The sequence below is a fragment of the Monodon monoceros genome, unplaced genomic scaffold (assembly GCF_005190385.1).
Source record: "Monodon monoceros isolate NGI ecotype Baffin Bay Population unplaced genomic scaffold, NGI_Narwhal_1 Super_Scaffold_15, whole genome shotgun sequence".
Classification (NCBI taxonomy): Eukaryota; Metazoa; Chordata; class Mammalia; order Artiodactyla; family Monodontidae; genus Monodon; species Monodon monoceros.
In genome coordinates, this window is record NW_021703771.1 from 75,157,323 (window position 1) to 75,179,366 (window position 22,044).

At 38.4% G+C, this 22,044-nt stretch overlaps 1 protein-coding gene across 16 annotated transcripts in view; it reads right to left on the reverse strand.

Annotated features, from left to right (window-relative positions):
- SYNE1 (spectrin repeat containing nuclear envelope protein 1) overlaps nt 1–22,044 on the reverse strand; it is a 453,644-nt gene that overhangs the window by 281,715 nt on the left and 149,885 nt on the right. For 15 of the 16 annotated variants that reach the window (XM_029223419.1, XM_029223418.1, XM_029223413.1 and 12 more), the window contains exons 20-32: nt 20,889–21,062; nt 18,771–18,929; nt 18,308–18,472; nt 16,409–16,543; nt 13,499–13,657; nt 13,090–13,298; nt 12,329–12,437; nt 10,487–10,651; nt 9,389–9,556; nt 7,738–7,908; nt 6,630–6,770; nt 2,590–2,750; nt 464–614 (exon numbers count right to left, since the gene is read on the reverse strand). In XM_029223419.1, coding sequence (XP_029079252.1) covers nt 464–614; nt 2,590–2,750; nt 6,630–6,770; nt 7,738–7,908; nt 9,389–9,556; nt 10,487–10,651; nt 12,329–12,437; nt 13,090–13,298; nt 13,499–13,657; nt 16,409–16,543; nt 18,308–18,472; nt 18,771–18,929; nt 20,889–21,062 — 2,067 coding nt within the window. Of the gene's footprint in view, nt 1–463; nt 615–2,589; nt 2,751–6,629; nt 6,771–7,737; nt 7,909–8,866; nt 8,961–9,388; nt 9,557–10,486; nt 10,652–12,328; nt 12,438–13,089; nt 13,299–13,498; nt 13,658–16,408; nt 16,544–18,307; nt 18,473–18,770; nt 18,930–20,888; nt 21,063–22,044 lie in introns of those variants that run through there. The other variant, XM_029223422.1, reaches the window with a different exon arrangement.

Below are 22,044 nucleotides of genomic sequence, written 5' to 3' on the forward strand. Positions count from 1 at the left end.
TTCACGTGAAGAAAGTAATTTCTCCAACCCCTCCTTGTGGCTGGTGAGGGTAAATGCCACCAATACTTGAGCTAGACATTTAGAACAGTTCTTAAAAATAAGGTTGTAGATGATGAACACATTTCATGGCGCATAAATCCATCAACAGGGGACTCTAATGGGGTTAATTCAAAATCAAGGAAAAGAATAAATAATGTAACCATAAAAACATTTTAATGATATTGCACACAATAATGACTTTGAATGCATAAGCCAGACAATATTAATACATAATTCCATCTATTAAGCGTTGCCCAGTATCAATCAAGACCTTTTAGCTCAGCATTTTGTGTGAATTTAATTTTAATAGAGTCACATAGCAACGATAGATTTGTTCTGGGGACAAATAGCATTTGATGAAATGTAAGAAAGGCGCTCTTAAAACCTAGACATGGATTATAAATGTAACTTGTGAGCAGGTCACCTTAATTTGGTTGATTTGTGTGTCCATGGCAGATGACGAAGTTTCCAAGTCATTGAGTTCTTTTTCTTTCTCAGTTATCCAGACGGACAGGGTCTCAAAATTAGTGCCAAAATGATTCCACTTGTTTTTCACCATTTCCATGGTTTTAATACTAAAATTAACCAAATTAAGTAAATAAAATGCAGTATCTTAATAGAGAAAAACAAAACATTTTCCTTTAAATCACCAGGTGAAAAGATAGTGAAGACATCTGTGACCACATCAAAGCTGAAACTATTAGAACAGGGGGAAAAAAAATGCACATTTGATCTGAGTTAGTCAGTCCTCAAGTATTCCTGTCTCTTCTGAGAATGAGGTAGCACTAAGCTATGTTATGGATAGAACTGTGCTTTGAACAAAATATTGCTGGGTCCAAAGGGTTTGAATCCAGGCATAATCTTGTTAAACTGTGCACGCGAACAGCAGTTGCCAGACTTATTTTAGTAAACTTCTCACCTAGATTCCAGTGCACACAGTTTTTTTAACAGTCCTACTTTTGTCAACGTGGCCCTTTGGCTCTTAGAGGAGAGATACTGCAGTGATGCTTTATACTCAGAGATCTTTATAAAATACATCTTTATGAAGCAAGATAAAGCTTGCAATCTGAATCCCACGCTGCCGTGCAGGAGCTGCTTCTGTTATTAGAGTGGAGGCTGCCATCTATTATCTATAACAATTTCAGCTATTCTTAGATGTCTGTATGATCTTGATTTTAAAAGACTTTATAAATTCTTGTACATGAGCACCCTAACTGCTTTTAGACAACTTGGGACTTATTTGTAATAAATCTAGTGAATAAAATTTCAATTATAGGTTCCCAGTTTGTATTAGTTACGCACATATAGCCATGTGATAGTTATGCATCTATAACCAGGTGATTATGGCTTTCAGTTTAGAAAAAGACTGGGAAACTAAGAGTATATCATTGAACTGTTAAGTCCTTGGGTTAAAAAAAAAAAGAAGGAATTTCCCTGTTTACCAAAAGGCACTTGAAGACATCAAGGAAAATACAATGGCATCATTGACTGTCAAATTCAATAATACTGCGGCCTCAAATGTACACCCTGGATGAGTCTATGCTCTCATCAGTACAGTTAATTCAAGCTATATTATATTTCAATTTTCTTAATGAAATAAAGAGTCAAGTGGATAGTTCTAATGGAAGTAACTTCCTTTCTAATAAACTCTAAGTTTTACTATTTCTACCTTGATAGATAATATTTAAAGGTTTAAGTCACAATTTACTTTAAATAATTTAATAAATTTTAAAGTTTAGACAAAGGTACAACATTAATTATAAGGTGTTAATAGTATTAAAAACAAATTTTACATTTTAATACTCATCTAGAAATTATGTCCTATACCTTAAAAACAATACATGTTGGTGATCTGCCACCAAATAATCTTTAAAATAGAACCATTCAGCCATATTATTTTGAGGAACACTGGTCATATGTTTATCCCCTCCAAATTTTTGTGTGTGTCTATCTTGTACATAACAAGATACCATAGGCCAAACTATTTTCTTTCTTTTTAGATATTTAAGCACTAAATGTTTAAAAATAAAATATATTTTTGAAATTAATTTTTGGAAATAGTATACAATCGGTGACAATTTGAACACTGAGGCACCGTAAGCAAGCTCTGTGAGCTCCTTGGAGTTGGAGATGCTTGGTCTATGCCATATGTATTTAGGCCTAGAATCTACACAACCAAAAATCTACCCTTCCCTCTAACTGGTGACAGCAGAATAACACAGTAAAAAAATTATCTTAAATATTGGTTCTTTTTTGAGATTCCCTTCTCCAGTGTACAAAGGCCACTGAAATTTTATAGATATGGCTTTCTCATGAACAGAATCAGTTTACGATGCAAAAACCACATCACTTATATTTTTCTGCTCTGTTACAGATGTTGGATTCTCTATTGGTGATATTGTCTTTTGAATTGTAAGTTGCTTCCTCAAAACATGCTGAAATACACGGACACTTGGAGATTTTAAAAGAATGTTTTGAATACAATATACAGGAAAGAGTGTATGAAACTTTATCTCAGAGAAGAAAGTTTAGGACTTGTCAAGCACATACTCTTCTTCAAGTGTGTCTTCTAATTTTTTGACTTGCTCTTGGATTGACCTGGCCTGCCGTTGAAGGAGCTGCTTGTTCTTGGGCCCAAGTGGGATCTCTGAAGCTTCCTTCACAAGATTCTCAGCCTGGACTGCAATACCTTCTGTTCGTTTAGAAAACTCCTAAAAAAGATATTATAATTGTTAGAACAGCATCTTCTATTAAACTCTGCCCTCAAATAAACTGTACATACTGTATTCTCCCCCAGAATAGATGGATAGACAAATAGATAGATTCAAACATATAAGAATGTTGGCATATAATATTCTTAGCAATAAAACAGACTTTTTTTCATTATGGCCAAAATAGACACTTTGTTAAATTATTTTCATTTTATGTAAGTGAAACCACAACCAGACCTTCATAGTTGGAGAACTACTTTCATAGTTATCCAACAATTCTCAAAAAAAGGTGTACTCCATTGTCTCCCGGTTTGGGTTTTTTGTTTAGAATTCTGAGCCACATTATAGTAATTAACTTGTCTACACATATGCTAGTTTATTACAGGCCAGTTGGGCAATGATCATTAGTGATTTTTTTTTCAGTCATAAAGATAACAGATTTCTAGGCCAGTGAATATAAATACTTGTTTATTTAATTGAAGGATATCTTAGTCAACACAGAGTATCACTGATCTTTAAAAAAACATTTTGTTAACTAGTTCTCTGAAAAGAGCTATAAACTGATCTTAATGCTGTTAAATCTTGTTTACTATATATCCATATACTACACGAGGGAAAGAAGATAAGTTTTGAACTACTCAAACCTGGACTGGGGTTCTGGATTTGCTAATTACTACTTGTTCAGCTTTGGCAAATTACTCTTCAGGCTCTTTCACATAAAACGCAGTTTTACATAAAACGCAGTAAAAAAGTTTACTGTTAACATTTCATTACCAATTTCATTTTTAAGTGCCCGGCACTCTGGCATACCTATTATCATTTTTTTTTTTTTACTACCTTCACATAAAATTGAGGATAAAATGGTTTATAAAGTTCACACACTGATTTTCAATAACAGTGAATCACCTTAATTCAAAAATTAATTTCATATATTTGAGGCACTGGTAAATTTTAGTTATCTCAACTTTGTCAGGTAAATATATTGAATACTGAATTAGAAAAGGTAAACCCAGAGACAATCCTGAGTGGAAAAAAAAGTAACTTAGGGTCTCATTTCTTCTCCTGGATTATATCAGAGGAGCTTCAAATTTTGATCATAAACTGCTCTCTCCTAAATAAGTAGTGTAAATAATTTTTAAAAGTCAGACTCCTGATAGCCACCTTTTCCTACAGAGCATCTCTCAAAATCATTACATAACACCATATAAGATAGTTACTACATAATACTACTTCATCTTCATGTTTGAAAGATTTAACGTCCTCATAGAAAGATCAACATTACTTCAGAGAAGTACCCTGCAATTTGAAAGAATAAGAATGAGTAAGTACATCTTCCTTATGGTTGAGAGATTTATAATATCCTAAAATACAGTATGTACTAATGTCACAACATTAAATTCTGTGGTTAGAAGCATCTAGTATCACTATATGTGAACTTACTGTCATTGTAGATTCAATTGTGAAATCTGTGAATCACAGCAGAACCCCATGAATAAAATAAGAAGCATAAAAGTGTTTTTTCCCCCTAGTGTTTCCCTGAACCCAGGAAAACACATGGAGAAAGTAGAGTTATGTTTGAAAATGCTTATACACATTCAATCTGAGAGCCTTTTGTGGGAGCTACGTATGGGGAAAGCACAATGCAGAGGAATCCGAAGAACAGAATGACGTTGATAAAGACCAAATTAAACAAAACTAGAATAATGTTGTAAGGCTTTATCTCTATGTCCTAAGAAGACATATGAGTGGCAGCAGGGTGCAGCTGGAAAGAATGGACTGTGGCATCAGACAGGTCTAGAGTTGAAACTTGGCTCTGACCTTCACACACAAACTAGCTGTGGGACCTTGAGTCACACCACTCTCTGAATTTTCATCTCATCAGTAAAGCCATACTGTGAAGATTAAACATGATATTGCTATAAACACACACTGGCAGACAGAAAGCCCTCAAGTTCCTCAGCACAACTACTCAAGGGTTACAACAGGCATGAAGGCTATATTAACAATGTCAAGGAAGCAGAGAAACAGAGAACAATTATTCCAGATGACATATGCTTGTGCAGCAGTGTATATCAACAATTAGTGAAGTAACTCAGTTTTTTCATGAAAATATAACATGGAGGCTGAGGTTATGAGCTCTAGACTCAGACCTCTTGGGTTTGCATCCCAGCCTCACCAGTTAGTAATCCTGAGATCTTGGATACATTCAGTAACAACTTTGTACCTTATATTTCCTCATTTATACCACATGATTAATAATGGTAATAATCTCTAAGGATTAATAATTAATTAATTAATAATCTCTAAGGATTATTTTGGTGATTAAAGAAGATGACAAACATCAAATGATTAGATCAGCAAATGGTGTATGTTCAATAATTGTTAGCTCACATCATTAAATCAATCCCAAAGTATGCAAGGTTATTGGCTAAGGAGAATTTTAAAAATAAGACAAAAAGACCACATTTGTTTCATCTATAGCTGGCAAACCCATTCAAAGCAGTTGGAGCCGCAGGGTATCAGAAACTCTGGATGGAACCCAGGAGGAACACCCATGTGATAATTCACACAATATATGTGTTTGTATTTATAAAAGATACCTGATACATTTTTAATATGTAAAATAATTAAAATTAAAAATAAATAATTTCTATTTAAATGGCTGATGAAAATCATACAGAATTGAAAGATTCTGTGGCCTTATAAAACTTCAAACTCCTCAGTGAGTTAATAACAGGAGAAAGAGTGACAAATTTACAGTACAAGAGACACAGAAGCCTTCTACTGGTGAGAAAACGGAAGCACAGGGGTTTCCTTGCTAAAGGTTATGAAAGGATGGATATAAGAACGTTCTTTCTTATACATTGACAAACACATTTCTACACTAATTCAGTCTTTCTATAAACCCAAAACATATGCAATAGGAACCAAAGGGGCCTGTACAACTCTAAATGATTCGCACAAATTTACTGGTCTGCTCTGAGTGTCCAAGGTGTTTGAGCTTACAGGGTTGAGCTTACCAAGCACACCTACTAAATATTATCTCTTGGATGTCCCACTGGACATCAAACTCAATATGTTCAAAACGCAGCTGTTCATCTTCCCCCATTAACAGCTACTCCAATTTCCCGTCTCGCTCCCATTGTCTCCGTCAGGCTCAGAACCTTGGGTATCATGCTTTTTTCCTTCCCTTTGTCTCTTTTACATCTGTCCCAATATCTCCATTGCCATCTCCATTACCCTAATTCATGTTCCTATTCATGTACGCATGCAATAACTTTATAACTAGAACCCATGACTCCAGACTTCTATGCTTTCAATGTTCTACACCTGCTTAAGAAACTCATCTCCCTAAAGGACAGCTCTGCTCATGTGACTCTCCTTCTTACAAACCTCTAGTGGTTCCACGTAGCCTAGAGAGTAACGCTTTAGGCCTTCAAGAGTCTTTGTGATGTGGCCCAACTTTCCTTTACAACTTCACTCCCCTTTTCTGCTTTATAGCAGAGAATCCCCATTTCTCACACTTTTATACTTCATGGCGTTTCCCATTACAGGAATGCTGGTTTTCTGCTCCAAACTCTGCTTTTCTATGTCTTACCTGCCCTTCGAGTTTCAGTTCAAAATATCACTGACTTCAGAAAGATGTTTTAGAAATTTATCCATCTATTAGGAAACTATTTCCCACTTTAATGAAAACATCTTGATGTTTCAATCTTATTTATATTTTCATTCCCCAGAGCAACTTGACCAACGTGTTGAAGAGTGAATCATAAGTAAACAATAAAAACTGATTAAATAATTATAATAAGTAATGAACTGAAACACAGTTTTTCTTGGGAATAATGGGTACCAAGGGACTACGTGGTCTTGCCAATATACCTTTGTCTGTTGCAATTCTGAAGATAAGCTTTCCAAACTGCTAAAACTCAAGAAGCGCTCGTGGCTGGAACCTGTTTGAAAAAGGTATCTGACCACTGTCTCTTTGTTTGTTTCAAATCTCTCCCATTTTCTTAATGTGACCTAAATTAGAAAAAATAAATAACATATGACGTTATGAATTATCAGAATGTATCACAAAATATTGTCACATTTCCATTCATTTGTCAGGCTATTAACTTCCAGTTAACTTTCAGTTCAAATGTCAAACAATTACACAGAATAAAAATGATTTTAATGTCTTCTATAAGAATTCCCCTTTTGACTCTCAATTCATCTACCAAAAGAGGATGTATGGCCTAGGAGTCTGAGTTTTTTTTATCTTCTGTAAAGTCCTATGAATCTTAGGATATTACTTAACTGTAGATAAGGGACAAAAGAAAGAAACCCTCCCAATGTCTCTCAAAAAAAAAAAGGAAGGATGAAAGAGAGAGAGAGAAGGAAGTTTTAAGTTAATGTGTTAAGGACACAAAAAACCATAAAGGTGTGACTGCTGGACTGTCCAGAAAAGTGAAATAATCCAACATCAATTTCTGGATTCAGACAAGTGTGGATTAAAATCCTGGCTTTACGGGACTTCCCTGGTGGAGCAGTGGTTAAGGGTCCGCCTGCCGATGCAGGGGACAGGGGTTTGTGCCCCGGTCCGGGAAGATCCCACATGCCATGGAGCAGCTGGGCCCGTGAGCCATGGCCGCTGAGCCTGCGCGTCCGGAGGCTGTGCTCCGCAACGGGAGAGGCCACAACAGTGAGAGGCCCGCGTACCGCAAAAAAAAAAAAAAAAAATCCTGGCTTTACAATTGATCACTGCTCTGTGATTTCAGGGAAAATCCTCTCTTTGTTTTTAAGCATCCACACTTGGAAAATGTGCTAATTACAGTACCTATCTCACAAGGCTGATGCTGTGATTAAAAGAGATAACTCATGTAAGTGTTTAATGGAATGCGGGCACCTCAGAGGCGGGAACGATAAACCTTTGCTCCTGCTAGTAGGACATGTGTAACCTGTGACCCAGAAGTTAATACAGGCCATGACGTAACTTCCGGTCTCCTACCTGGATGCGGCGCTCCTGCTTCTCCCGGCTGTGCTCCACGTTGTCCAGGGTGCTCTCTAGCTTCTGCAGCTCCTCTTGGACTCGGCCAGGCAGCCCACCTTCTCCCTGCCGAGCCTGTGCGATCTGCTGCTGCACATCCCTCTTCTTTGCATTGATCCTCTTTGTCTTTTGCTGGAAGCATTTGTTCAACAGATGGATAGAAATATTAACTGTCTAAGCACCCAGGCAGGGACATAAACACCCACACTTTAATAGTTACGGAAAGGTACAATCTCCCGCCGCAGGGGCCCAAACTGCCTTGGTAATGAAGGCTCTATAGTAATCAAAAATGGGCATCATTTATAAATATTTTATGTTTTTAATGGGAAACAGCATAATTAATTTGGCCAGAGTGTTTTAATTGTGTGCTAATTTAGATAACATTTAATATTTCGTGCAATACTACAGATGGAATTTGGCAGAACTATTCATTTGACATAATTCTCCTTAAAGAACTATATTCTGCCTAAAAACACGAAGTCCCAACTCCAGTTTTTTAAAATCATCCATGCTGTAAAAATGCTAATATGAAGAGATTTAATTCCAGGGTATATTCAGAATGATTAATAGTCTGGGATATTTGGGGAAAGATATGTTTTAAAATAAACTTTTTATTGAAGTATCATGTACACACAGAATGGTACACAAATCTCAAAACACAGCTTATGAATTTTCACAAAGTAAACACACCCATATATAGCCAAGCACCTGGTCCAAGAAATGTGAAGAGTTTTTCAATATTAATGTAAATATCTATAATCTCATATTTCTCTGATTTAAAGTAAATTGAAACCCAAACAACACTTACAGTGATTGAGAACAATATAACACTAAGCGTTATTTTCTTTTGGACTCACAGCCTTTTTATAATTACTAAGTAAATCTATAAAGCCTAAAGGCTGCTGTTTTATATATACTTTTAATGCAACTTCCATTTTGATATATTATTACATATAAAATTAGCTAACATTTTCTTATATACTAAGTTAGCTAAAATTCTGTCATTAGATTAATTTGAAAATCATACTTCCACTTATGTTGAGTTTGACAAGTAAAGCTGATTAAAATTGTTAATTATCAATATATGTACCAGAATTTCTTTAGTTCCGGTTCTAATCCTTTGTAGGAGCACACTCTTCAGAAAGGACTGGTACTTCATGTTAATTTATAATTTCCCAAACCAGGATGTATTCAAAGTTGTAAACTGAAGAGCAAAGATTGCAACATAATAAAAGAATAGCGATCTCAAATATGAAGTAGTTTGTTTATGCTTTCCTTCTCTGTTATGAAAAGGACAATTTAGCAGTTTAGCAAAGGACAATTTTATGAAGGTTTTCATAGCAAAATCAACTTTTCTTCCACAATATTCCTCAAACTTTTTGGTATCATCAAATCGCTCTGGCTGAGAATTCATCTTGCAAGATGCTCTAAAATATTTAGTGTTTAATAGAGCGGACAGAAGTGCCAAGTTCTTTTAACTATTCATCTGAGTTGCCTCCCAAGCTCCCCATCTTCCCCCCTCCAGTCAGTGGACAGACTTACTCTCCATCTCTCTGGTTCTCAGTAACTAAACAACTTTGCATAAATGCACTGAAGTAAACAGGCATCCTACCTGGTGATGAAAGAGTAGTTGCTGTGCTTCAAACAAATTTTCAGTGTCCAAGATCTTCTCAGCTTCTTCCTGGACTTCCTTAGAGCCAGTCATTAACTCTTCAAGGGAACTTTTGACTATTTCTTTGTACCGGACACAGTCTCCAAAGTTGCTTAACATCTTTTCAACCTAGATTTTCATGAAAAATCAATCGATCAAACTGTTAGATTAGGGACATCTAATTTTCTATAGAGAATTTCAGATCTTTCAGAATCAGGGAACTTTGTCATCCAAGTGATCATTTTTTCCATGCTAGTTTATAAATGATTTCAAGAAATCCTGATAACTATTTATTATACTTTACATTCTTACATTATCTTCCCATGTACAAACTCATCAGATTCGTAAGACAACCTGGTCAGTAAAAATATTCTTTCAAGGGTAGACGTGGCCCTACTAGAAATGGAGTAGATGGTTTTGTATAATCTACCAAGGACTATAAACATTGAAATGTATATCAAGTTTAAAATGAGTAGATCTTGCCCGAAAGAGACTTTACTGGCTGCTGACTCAACATGAATATTTTATTATTACTAGCTATGAGTTATTTACTCTGTTCCAGGCAGGCACCGTACTAAGTGCTTTACATACATCACTGCATTCAATCCTTGACACCACCTTTTGCGGTAAGTATTTTTAGCCCTGTTTTACAAGTACGTAAATCAAGGTCCAGAGATGTTAAATGACAAGCTCATGGTTACATAGGAAATGGGGTATCAGAGTTAAGCTCTAGAACTGGGCTCGTTTGACTCTCAAGCCTGGGTTCTTAACCTTAAACTGACCGTGAAAGAATGCTTTTAGTAAGAGTCAAAGTGTGGCTCTATGAGCTTTGTACTTTAAATATAGACAGTTAACCTGAACTAACATCCAATAACGTCACAGACCATAGAGCAAACATCCTGCCCATCTTCCCCACCAATCTTCAGATACATAAGTATCTGAGCTATTTTGTTTAAACTACACATTCTTTATAAAATTACTTGTTACACTGCAACCCAAAGGAACCTTCCAGATTCTTCACCCCGAGCTGTCCATTTAGAGGATGAGTAAATGCTTTACCTCTGACAACAAAGTCCCAAGGGCCTTGAATGAACTAGATAATTTTGCCAGCTCATCTCCTTGCTTTTGGGCTTCATTCTCAGAAGAGACTTCAATCAAAATTTTAAGCCTGGATTTCAGCCAGCTGAGAGTCTCGCCTTTTTTGGTAACACCATTTCTGATCTCCTGGAATGAAAGAACACCTTTGATGAACAAAATACAACTGTGAATCATAACTTTCCAGCAAGAAAGTACTCAACCTAAGAAGGTTTGTAAGGTGGAGGTACGAGAGCCAGGCATTCACTCTCCAAGAGAATGCCTGCACATTTCACTTTCTGTTCACATCTTTAACAAAGTCTACAAGTGCTAGAAAGAAATGTTTCCCCAACTCCAATACCCAATGTGTAGAATCAGTACTCTCTGTGCCAAAAAATTACCTCCATAATTAGATGTCTATATATTTCCTTGATCACAACAAAGACGCTTCTAAAAGTACTGTAGAAGAATATGTGAAATTGGGAATTATATACTTTGTCACCTTATTTTCTGTGAGCTGGAAGGAACGTAGTATTTTTTTGAAGAAAAAAAAAAAGAAAGAGCCCTTTTTTAAATTAGTGGATTTCTCTTGTTGAAGAATTTACTTGTTGAATATTATAATAGATGCCCTAAAGATTTATTTTAACTTCATTAACTCATATTTTATGCCTCATTTTGGTTAATTTTTGGAAGTCAATACCCTAGACAGAAAGCAGCACAGACAGGAGCTCAGCTGTAATCCAGGAAGGGAGAGCTGACTGGCCAAGACGATGCCAGAAAGACTCTGGGCCTCAGCCCTTGTAAGTCTAGGGACCAGGGCAATGGTGATTGGGGCAGCCTCTCCCTCCTACACCAGCTTTGGGTAGATGAGAGCTGTGGGCCTCCAACCGCTACAAGAGGGTCTTACAGGGCAAATGCATATGGAGGAAAATGGTTGGTTTTAGAAGCAAGTGATTTCTTCATTCTAAGATGTGAATTGTTTTGGTACTATAACAGCAACCAATAGCAAATATAAATATGCTTCTACAGGTGTAGCATGATATCGTTGAGTACCTTTAGTATTTAAGGGGATTATAAATTTAATAGGAAAAAATGGAAATCAGAGGATAGGAACAGAAAGGAAATAAATTCTCATTAACAGCAACTCTGTGACTTGCAAGGGTGCAAAATGCTGAAAGATAAAGAATGTTCACCATAGCATGTGTTTACAAAACCAAGAGCCAAGCCAAGAGGGAGAGGATTGCTGTGTGCCGTTCACAGAATGCAAACTGGGTTCAGGCCTGAGGTTCTGCTGCCCTGGCTGGGTTTATCAGGCCTGAGGTTCTGCTGCACTGGCTGGGTTCGGGCCTGAGGTTCTGCTGCCCTGGTTGGGTTTATCAGGCGGTACTCATGCTCACAGAGGCTGACCCAATCCAGGCTGAAAGTGACATAGAAATGATGCTTAGAGACCTTGCCCAATTTCCTGATTTTCTATAACCTGTCTTTTGAGTAGCTGAAAATGTATTAAAAACCTATAGGGTTCTTGTTTTCTATGACAGTTCTTAAATCTCTGCTGTGTTGTACACCCATGCATGCAATTTTCCTCTCAGGATTCCCCATTAGCTAAAGATGCATTAGAGGCACCACTGAGCATGACTAAATCTCAAAGCTAACATGATTCCATAGAAAAAAGCCCCTGCAGTTCTCCACAGTACCAGGAGAAAACTTATTTTACGACAATTTTCAGGAAGTTAATTTCTTTATAGAAAGAAAACGTCAGTTAGACTGTTATCATTATTTTTTTATTCATGGATATTTTCTAATAACAAAAAATGGCCCAGAACTTACCTCTACAGCACATTTAACCTCTCCGTTGTTGGCAGTATCGATGGCCTTGTTCTTAATCCCCTTCAACTGGGTCTCCTTTGCAGATATCCAAGAGGAGAACTCAGAAATTCTGAAATAACACAGGTATTTTCTTACTAAAGGGAGAAAATATCCCCATGGTTAGAATACATTTTCTATTTTGAGTTTATTTACGGAAATTTAACCATCAACTGATTAGAAAATTGGTTAACAGATTTCATTCGACTGATTTAGCAAACCAATTAACAAATTTCCCGGCAATGGTCCCTTCCACAGGAATGGCTGCCCCTGTGCTCAGGCACTCGAAGGAACGAGAAGGCAGAGCGGATGGAGCTCGGCGGTGGAGGAGGGTGTGTCCTAGAGCCTGGGCACCTGCGAGTGAGGAAGGTACCACCTGAGGTCTGGCCTTACGTGTCTCCACCTGAGTGAGACAGAAACCCAAAGAGGCAGATGTCCCTCTTGAGGGATGTGAGGAAATCGGGGAGAAAGGGATTGCCTGATTCTGCTTCAAAGAGACAACATCTGGGTCACTTGGAAGTAAAGTGCTTCACCTTGTTTCTGACTGAAACTCATTCTTGAAATTAAATGAGGCGTTTCTGTATCAGAGCATGAACACAATTGTACCATCTGATTATCTTTCTTGCATGAGATGAAACATACATCATGGCTTGTTTTGCAAAGATGTTTGAATTAACGGAATTAGGTAAGACTACATCCTTCTCTGGGAACAACCCCAAGACTACCTGCTGGCGTAGTCCTTCCACTTGTCTGGGTCTTCCACCAGCTTCGCGTAGGTGCTGTCAATGGCGGCTCTGAGCTCCTTGAGGGTCACGTGACAGGTCTCAGGCGTGTTCCGTACAGCGTCCCGGACTGGGAGTTTCAGACACAGGTCTTCAATAAGCTGTAACCTTTTCTCACAGAGATGATGAGGACCCTTGTCACTGAAGAAGATCTAATGAGCAATAAACGTTTTTATAATCCTTGTGAGAATCCACGCAAGACTTTCAAATTTTCATAGCAGATACTCATCTAGTCTAGCAGTACAAAGTAATTAAGCTGTTGAGTGTTTTCAGACCCAAATGAAAGTATCAGTTCTGTGCTTGAAGGAACATTGTGACTTTGAGGGGCTGCACTCAGGTGTGTGGGACGTACCCTGTGCTCTTTGATGATCTTTTCACTGCCTTCCTGGGGCACCAGCTTGGTCTCTCGGTCCAGCTCAGCTCTGCATTCTTCTACAGACGCTAAGAACATGTTCTTCTCCACCTCGATCTTCAGGTGAAGCAAATGATATGGAGCTTCTCCTTGAAGATCCTACATGCCATGGGACGATTCCGAAAGACAAGATACCATTTCTGTACATTTCCAACTGAAGTGGCAGGAAACCTGAAATAGTCCCTTTAGGACCAATATGATTTAATACCTACTGTCTTCATCGGGCTGCTGTGCTTTGTATTTTCCCAAGTACCAGGACCACAGAAAATCTTTTCAGCCTGCTGTTAGTTGTGTGTTTCCACAGTGATTATTCTACGTAATTTTTACAATAGCCCCACATGGTATTAATGTTCCTATTTTAAAGATTAGACCACTGAGGCTCAGGGTTAAGTAGAAAAACTCGATGTGAATCTAAATTTAAATCACACACTGATTCCACATACCCTCTTCCTAGCATGTGTCCCTTTAAATTTTCTCAACAGCCCTGTGAGGTAGGAAGGACAGATATTATACTCACTACACAAGGGAAGGAACTCAAGGAAACATTATCAGTGAAAAAGCCAGGATTAAGCAGCCCTCAGCTCCGACCACCTGCCATGTCTTCTTTTCCTCGGAGCATACACTGAGAAAACGAGCAAGCCAGCACGCGAACAACGTGAAACTTTTTACATTCTTCTTTGATACAAACATAAGCTTCATCATTACCTTTAGTCCTACAATTTAATTTTAGCCAACCTGTCTCCTATGGGTTTAAAAGATGATCTTTTTTTTTTTTTTGCGGTATGCGGGCCTCTCACTGTTGTGGCCTCTCCCGTTGCGGAGCACAGGCTCCGGACGCACAGGCTCAGCGGCCATGGCTCACGGGCCCAGCCGCTCCGTGGCACGTGGGATCTTCCCGGACCAGGGCACGAACCCGTGTCCCCTGCATCGGCAGGCGGACTGTCAACCACTGCACTACCAGGGAAGCCCTAAAAGATTATCTTTAAAATAAAACACTGAGATAACTGATGAGAAAAATGAGTTAGGGCTTTGGAAAGAATAGGACAGACTATATCCTAGAGAGCTTAAAAGTGTGTGTGTATGTAAAATAAAATACAGCCTTCAATTATAGTCTCTATTCCATAGTACATATATGATAATATTAAGCTGCAAAGACATCTTAAAAAGCCTGGATTTCTTTAAGCATCTTATTTTTTTTAATTTTCAAATTGAGCAAGTAAAAAGGTATTTCTTTCTTTTAATTTTTATTGAAGCAGAGTTGATTTACAACATCGTGTTAGTTTCGGGTGTACAGCAAAGTGATTCAGTTATACATACATATATATCTCTTTTTTTCAGATTTTTTACCTTATAGTTTATTATAAAATATTGATTATAGTTCCCTGTGCTATACAGTAGATCCTTGTTATTTTTTAAAAAAGGACTTCTTTAACTTTGTTTTTCCTACGCAAAGGGCTGATTTTTTAGTCTACATTAATGAGATCAAAAAAAAGAAATCCGGGGACTTCCCTGGTGGCACAGTGGTTAAGAATCCGCCTGCCAGTACAGGGGACAGGGGTTCGATCCCTGGTCCCGGAAGATCTCACATGCTGCGGAGCAACTAAGCCCGTGCACCACAACTACTGAGCCTGCACTCTAGAGCCCGTGCTCCGCAACAAGAGAAGCCACCGCAATGAGAAGCCCGTGCACCACCGCCAAGAGTAGCCCCCACTCGCCGCAACTAGAGAAAGCCCGCGCACAGCAATGAAGACCCAATGCAGCCAAAAAAAAAAGTTAAAAAAAAAATCCAGAAAGTATGAATAACACGACCTGATAGTGTTCCAGATGCCTATCTTCTGAACCCCGTGACTCCTTCCTCTAGTACATATGAAATTCACCGCTCAATACTCCCTCACAGCCGCTCTGTGAACCTGCTGCTCGCGCAGCTTCCTCCAGTCCGCCTCAAGGACGACACCTTCAAAGGGTCTCTGTTCTCCTGCAGCTGCTTCCCCTGACATGCAGATTCTCAAGTCGGCTTCCATGGGACAGGCCCCGCGCACGACACTCCAGTCAGGCTGAACCCCGTGGATCCCTGCGTCCCCACTGGCACAGCCTCCGGCTTTCTTTCTTTGTCCTCATCGCCCCCAGATCTGCTGCTTCTTTAAGGTCTTAGCTCAAAACTAATTATCTGCTTCACTGTTTTCCGCTCTCCAAGTGGGCCCACTTCTCTCTTTCAAAGCTTTCATCAATATATTGCCTACACAATATATTTTGGGGGACTTATTATATATTATACTTCTATTATTTTGCAACTAATCATCTCCCTTACTGGAATCTAAGCTCTTTGGGGGAAAAGGAATATGCTTTGTTCATCATTGAATCCTTAACATCAATGTTTTTATTTATATGTTTCAAATCATAACAAGCTAAACCAGATGGCAAAATCCTCGAAAACTTCAGTTACATATACTTATACACATATACAATGTAGATATTATGTTAGGTATGCTACTGAAATGAGAAGTATTTCTTGTAATTTCAGTAGCATACCTAACATAACTAGGATGGGAAGAGTTTAAGAAATGTTGCTGAAAAAGTTAAACACCTTGATGTTCCTGCCCCCAAAAATAATCAGGAAAAGAAAAAGAATACTCGTAAGTACTATGATAAAACTGATGCTACTTAAAAATAGGAATGACAAAATTCTATCATATTTTATCCTGTTTTATTCAAGTTCAGCTTTTTCAATGGGAAAAGTAACTATGACAACTTTCCCTGATTTCTAAATTTCTCTGACAACTGAACCTTCACACCCTCACGCTCTCGCCCATCATCCAAGACACACGACACCCCCATGTTGTCCTGACTCACCTTCCACTGTTTGTGGAGCTTTCTAACGGCTTCCTGCAGGCCCTGTTGCTCCTGCTCAGGGAGAATGTCGGTGAGCTCATCACAAGCTTTCAGGAAAGCATTGAGCACCCTCTGATCCAGCTGACTGAAAAACTCCTGGCGTGGAGAGGGGGAAAGGGGTCAAGAGTGTTGGGTAGATAAAGACAGTGTCAGACACTAGACAGTGAAGGAGTCACACTGCTAAACAAGCCTCTTAGCCAGCTGCTGCCCTCTTCAAACCTTCTGGGCAACTACCATTTTTCTTCCAGGAACTAAGTATAATTATCTACAGTTATGAGTCAGAAATCACCATATCTGATTCAACTAGGGCTTTTTATGTTTTAGAAAAAAATCTTTGCAGTTTTCACATTTGGTAGAATATTCTAGAAAGCCAATGAGAGATCTTAAAACCTTGATCCCACAGTGATAGAGTTTTCGTTCCTCTCTGGTAAAAGAAGAGCTGAGTAGAAGCCAGGACTAATCCTCACAATCCCTCCTCACTCCCTAATGGCAATGTGTTCCAGACCTTGCTGGTTCATTATGAGCCATTTCTGCGTTCACACCAAGCACACACATGAGCACACATGATGTGGACTGAATTGTGTTGCCCCCCCCCCCCCGCCACCATCCCGTCCCACCAAATTCACATGTCGAAGCCCTAACCTGCAAGGTAACGATATTTGAAGGTGGGACCTTGGGGAGGTGATTAGGTTTAGAGGAGGTCATGAAGGTGGGTCCCTCATGAAGGAATTAGTGCCCTTATAAGGAGAGGCATTAAAGATCTTACTCTCTGCCACGTGAGGACACAGCAAGAAGGTGACCATCTGCACATAAGGAAGAGTCCTCACCAGAACACAGCCAGGCTAGTACCCTAATCATAGACTTCTAGTTTCCAGAACTGAGGAAATAAATCCCTGTTGCTTAAGCCACCCAGCCTGTGTATTTTTTATGGTAGCCCAAGCAGACAATTACAACATGTGCACAAGTACACATGACTAAGTCTCACAAAGTCACATGACTAAGTCTCACAAAGTCTCAGGATTATGTATGCAGAGATATTTTGAAACAACAGTGATTCAAAAGAAAGTACCGCACAGTAGAGGTGTATAAACTTGAACGAGATGTTGGATGGTCACAGACCTTAACCCTAAATCCAGTCAGCCACGTCGCAAATACATTGCACTCGTCCTTTGAGAGTGTGTTTTATACAAATATCCACTGAAATTTCAGGAAACGTAACTCGAAATATATGTTCTCAGAGGGCCCATCATCTCCATACACCATTTAACAGATTACTCATGTCTGCAATACTGACATGATTTAAACGAGTATGATTAACAAGGAGAAGGCTTCACAATACTGGGTCAAGTTGGAGATCAGCTACCGAATTTCAAGTGACATGGTATCTATACTGTGATACGGTAGATTTATGAAATGAGCACAAAGACATAGCCATCCCCCTAAAGTTATCTCTTAAAAAGAATACGTTAGTTATGAAAGAGTTTCTCAGCTAAATAATGAATTAGTAGTTTGGAAAGCCTGAATTATTTATCCCGTGATTCTCTACTACTCCAGGGACTTAAGAATGGCCAATTATAAGGCAGCTCATCAACTGCTCTTCAGGTTCTTTTTGCTGCCATTTCTGTGGGTCTCATATGTAAAAAGTTTCTTCCTTCCTAACTCATTTCTCCCCCCTCCCCTCCCCCCTCCTCTTCCCCCCCACCCCTTCTTCATCCTCTGTCTTCTTCTTCCCACTCTCTCTCTCTGTCTCTCTCTTTCTCTCTCTCCTTCTCTGTATTAGATCTTTATGCTCTTTTTATTTTTCCTCCAAGATGGTCTGCCCAGGCCTCCAGGTCAAGGGCCCGCACGGGATGCACTCACGGTGTGTCTCTTCAGGAGGTCTTCTGGATTCCCCTTTTCCTCCATGCCCTCCTGAGCGATCCTCAGCACCTTCTCCAACTCTGCTCGAGACTCCTCAAACTTCTTCATCAAGCGGCTGTTGGTTTCCACATGTTTCTTCCAATCTCCAGTTCTCTTTACCATATTCTTGATTGAAAAAATAATCATAATGGGATACTGATCTCTCATTACTGAAAATATCATTTTGTGAAAGAGTATTGTTTCTTTCAAAAAACACTTGGAAAGAATACATTTCATTATGATGAGAATAATCGACCTCTTAAATATTAATTAATATTAGAGAAAGCAGAAATGAAATTATTGGTTTCCAAACACCAGTAGATGAAGCATTTACCAAGAGTGAAGACATGAAACGCGATGATTACATGTCCTCCTTCTTGGAATTTTCCCTAGTTCACATCTCTAAAGCAGGCAGAGAACTTACCTGAAAAGCAACGTGCCCATCTGCAATCTTTCTCTGTAGCTTTGTCTGATCAAAATGCTTTAGCACGTTGGTCAAAGTCACAAACTTCTGAACACTATGACTGCCTTTCTCAACTTGGGTCATGGCTTTCTTACAGCTTTCTTGACAAGCTAACAGTTCCTACAGGGAAAGGAAACCCACAACAATAGTATTTAAAAGGGCAAGAAAGAAAGAGAGTAACCATTACAAAACAATAAGAACAGCACTATATAGCTTTTAGGCTTTTAATCAGCAGTAAGTAAAATCGAAAGTACAGAGAAGTATTGCTTTTCAGAAGAGCACAATTTTAAGCAATCACTGAAGTCAGTGCTTTTTACACGAGGCATTTAAATGTCACATTGAGTTTTCTGAATTTTTTTACATTTCACGCCCATCTTAATAACATCCGGAGGATGACAGAGCATCAAAATTGCTATCTGCCTAGTACCTGCATTCCTCCAACTAACAGGCCCATAATTTATTGAAAGGACAATTATGAAATCAATCTACATAACAGGTTATAATCTGACTCAATAAATTTAATACCAATGCACATTATAAATACTTTACTGAAAGTCAGACGCAGCAGATTATAAATCATTCTGTATCCTAAAATACACAACATTTGAATTCCTAAGGTTCAAAAGCTATCAACCTCATTAATAAAATGGTGGACCCCAGATCCTAACAAAAAAGGCAGCAGACCAAAGGGCCTGGGAAGACTTGGCAATTGTCACACATTTGCAGATGAGAAGCAATGGTGACTCACAGGCCCTTCCATCTCTGATTGTAACGTAGGATTCTGGCAATTTGCTAGACAGCATGGAAGCTATTCAGCTCAGCCCGAGGCAAGCAGTCATTTTTTGACTTGAAACCACACCATTTGCACTTCAACATCCTTAATTGCTTTGAAAAAATATTTCAAACTGGTTATTTGGATACCAGTTTGGGTAACTTGGATGCAAATATTAAGAGCAAGGTTTCTGTTTTGTTTTGGGAAAACAGAGTAAGGACACACTTTTTCCTTTTGAAGATTTAGGAGATAAAAGAGTAACATATGTTAGCAAACTCTTATTAAGTATTATTAATATTTATTATTATTAATATATTAAATACAATTTTAATCATAGAAGGATTCTTTGACGGCAACTTATAGCAATTTGGGAATGTAAGAAATGGCACTGTGACTTCAAAATGAAAAACAATTTTTATCCAATATAATGAGAACCCATTAAAATAGGGCTTGGTGGTATAATCATTTTGGCTTACCATTAATAATAATAATAATAAATATTAGTTGCCACCAGTTATAGAGTATGTGCTCTAATGGGTTAGTCACATTATAGAATATCTAATGTAATCTCCACGAGAAGTTCTCGACTTAGGTACTACCACCCCCATTTTAAGGTGAGGAAAAGAAGCTAATCAAGGCTTTGTAATTTGCTGTATCAGATCTGAATACCTGTCTGACTCGCGTCAGATACTCTCAGCTCTTTCTGCTAAGTGACACTGCCTCCCTTCCATGAATCTATTTCGATGACAACGGTGGCAAGCCTTTTACCCATCAGTTTCACCCTCCTCTGATGCATAAGTTGATTTATAATAAACCAACTAAATAAGTAAATTAACTGCCACACTCAGGAGGCTGTTCTGCATACAGATCTGCTTACTAAAAGTAAGACAAAGAAAAATGATTAGTACTCCAAATATATTTCCAGAATTTTATGGTCATGTAAACAGCCCTAGTCCTAGAGGCAGGAAAAGATCTCGTAAGACACAAATGATAGATACTGGCTAGAAATGGAATGCAATTATTTATTTTTTTATATAGCTAAATAGATACGATTTAAAATTTATCTGTAAAATTTTTATCTATATAAATATACCTATATATAAGTATCGAGAGAGATATAAAATTTTTATTTTATCTATGGTGGATAGGGTTTTCATCTTTAGACATGTGTTTTTGTTTTGAGTTGCCAGTACTAGTCTAGAAAAAGGTTTCTTGTCCTGTCACTGAATTTCTATCATTATATGCACCTCAGTCTTATCACACACGCATTAAATGAACTCCATCTCCTGAAGGGGACTTTTCCTTACCTGACGTTTCTGTTTAAAAAGAGCACTTGATTGTGCCTCGTGCTCAAGAACTGTCATAATTTCATCGATTTTCCCAAGTGAGTCATAAAAGACCGTCATCTGCTTTTCTAATTCTTCCAACGGTAACAGCAGCTGCCGAGACTCATAAAGGAGTGGAGAGTAACAGTCTTTGACCTTTAAAAATGCAAAGACAAAAATTCCATTAAAGGCCATTAAGGACCATAGCTCTCAGGAATGTTTTCTTCAGGATAGGGTCATTTTGGGCTTACAGAGCTCCAGTGACATTCTTTAATATTTCCTGTGTATTACTCAATTTTGATGTAAAAAAATACACTACTGCTATACCACTGAGACAAGTAAATGCTATGGAGTTTTCTCATGAAAATTCATCTAAATCATCCATCTGGATAGCACTTGCTCATCTAAATGATGTTAGTGAGCCAGATGGCATCAAATTCCACTTCATAAACTCTGAAACCCATCTTCCCTCTGGCCTCAGAAGCTGACCTAAGACAGTCATGAATTACATTATCTAGACCAACTTGTACCTTCCAACTTTATTTTCAAGAACTCTACTACTTGATCCCTTAACCGTAGACAAACTTACAAACACGTTGACTCATTCTTCCCAGAGAGGCCCTGTGCTTTCCTAACCTCCTCCTAGCTCCACACTTTGCTATTCTTCCCCTATCAACATCCCACTCATAACAAGCGCTCATGTCATATACAAACTTATTCACAAAGGTTCTCACGCAAGCACATGCCTCTCTAGTCTGAACTGGCCCAGCCGTCATCTGTTACTTGTCTTTTAAAAAAATGCTGTTAGTTCATACACCTGCGTTGTCTTTATCTTCATGATGAGCTCCTGGAGATGAAGATCTCCATAAAGTGTCTGCCTTGTCACATTTATGTCTGAATCCAGCACCTCATACAATCCTGCAAGAACTTCCCGTCCCCCTCATTTTATTTAGAGTTTCTCCCAAAGCATTACTTTTGGAAACCAAGAAAGGAAATTAAGTACTCATTAGTAGACCATTTGTTCTTTTCCTTACATTATAATTATTCTCATGCTCTTGGATGCACTGCCTGAAAGAGAAAATCATCTAAAGAATGCTCCTGTCCTATTGCCGCAAGGCTCAGCTAAAATTACTGAACA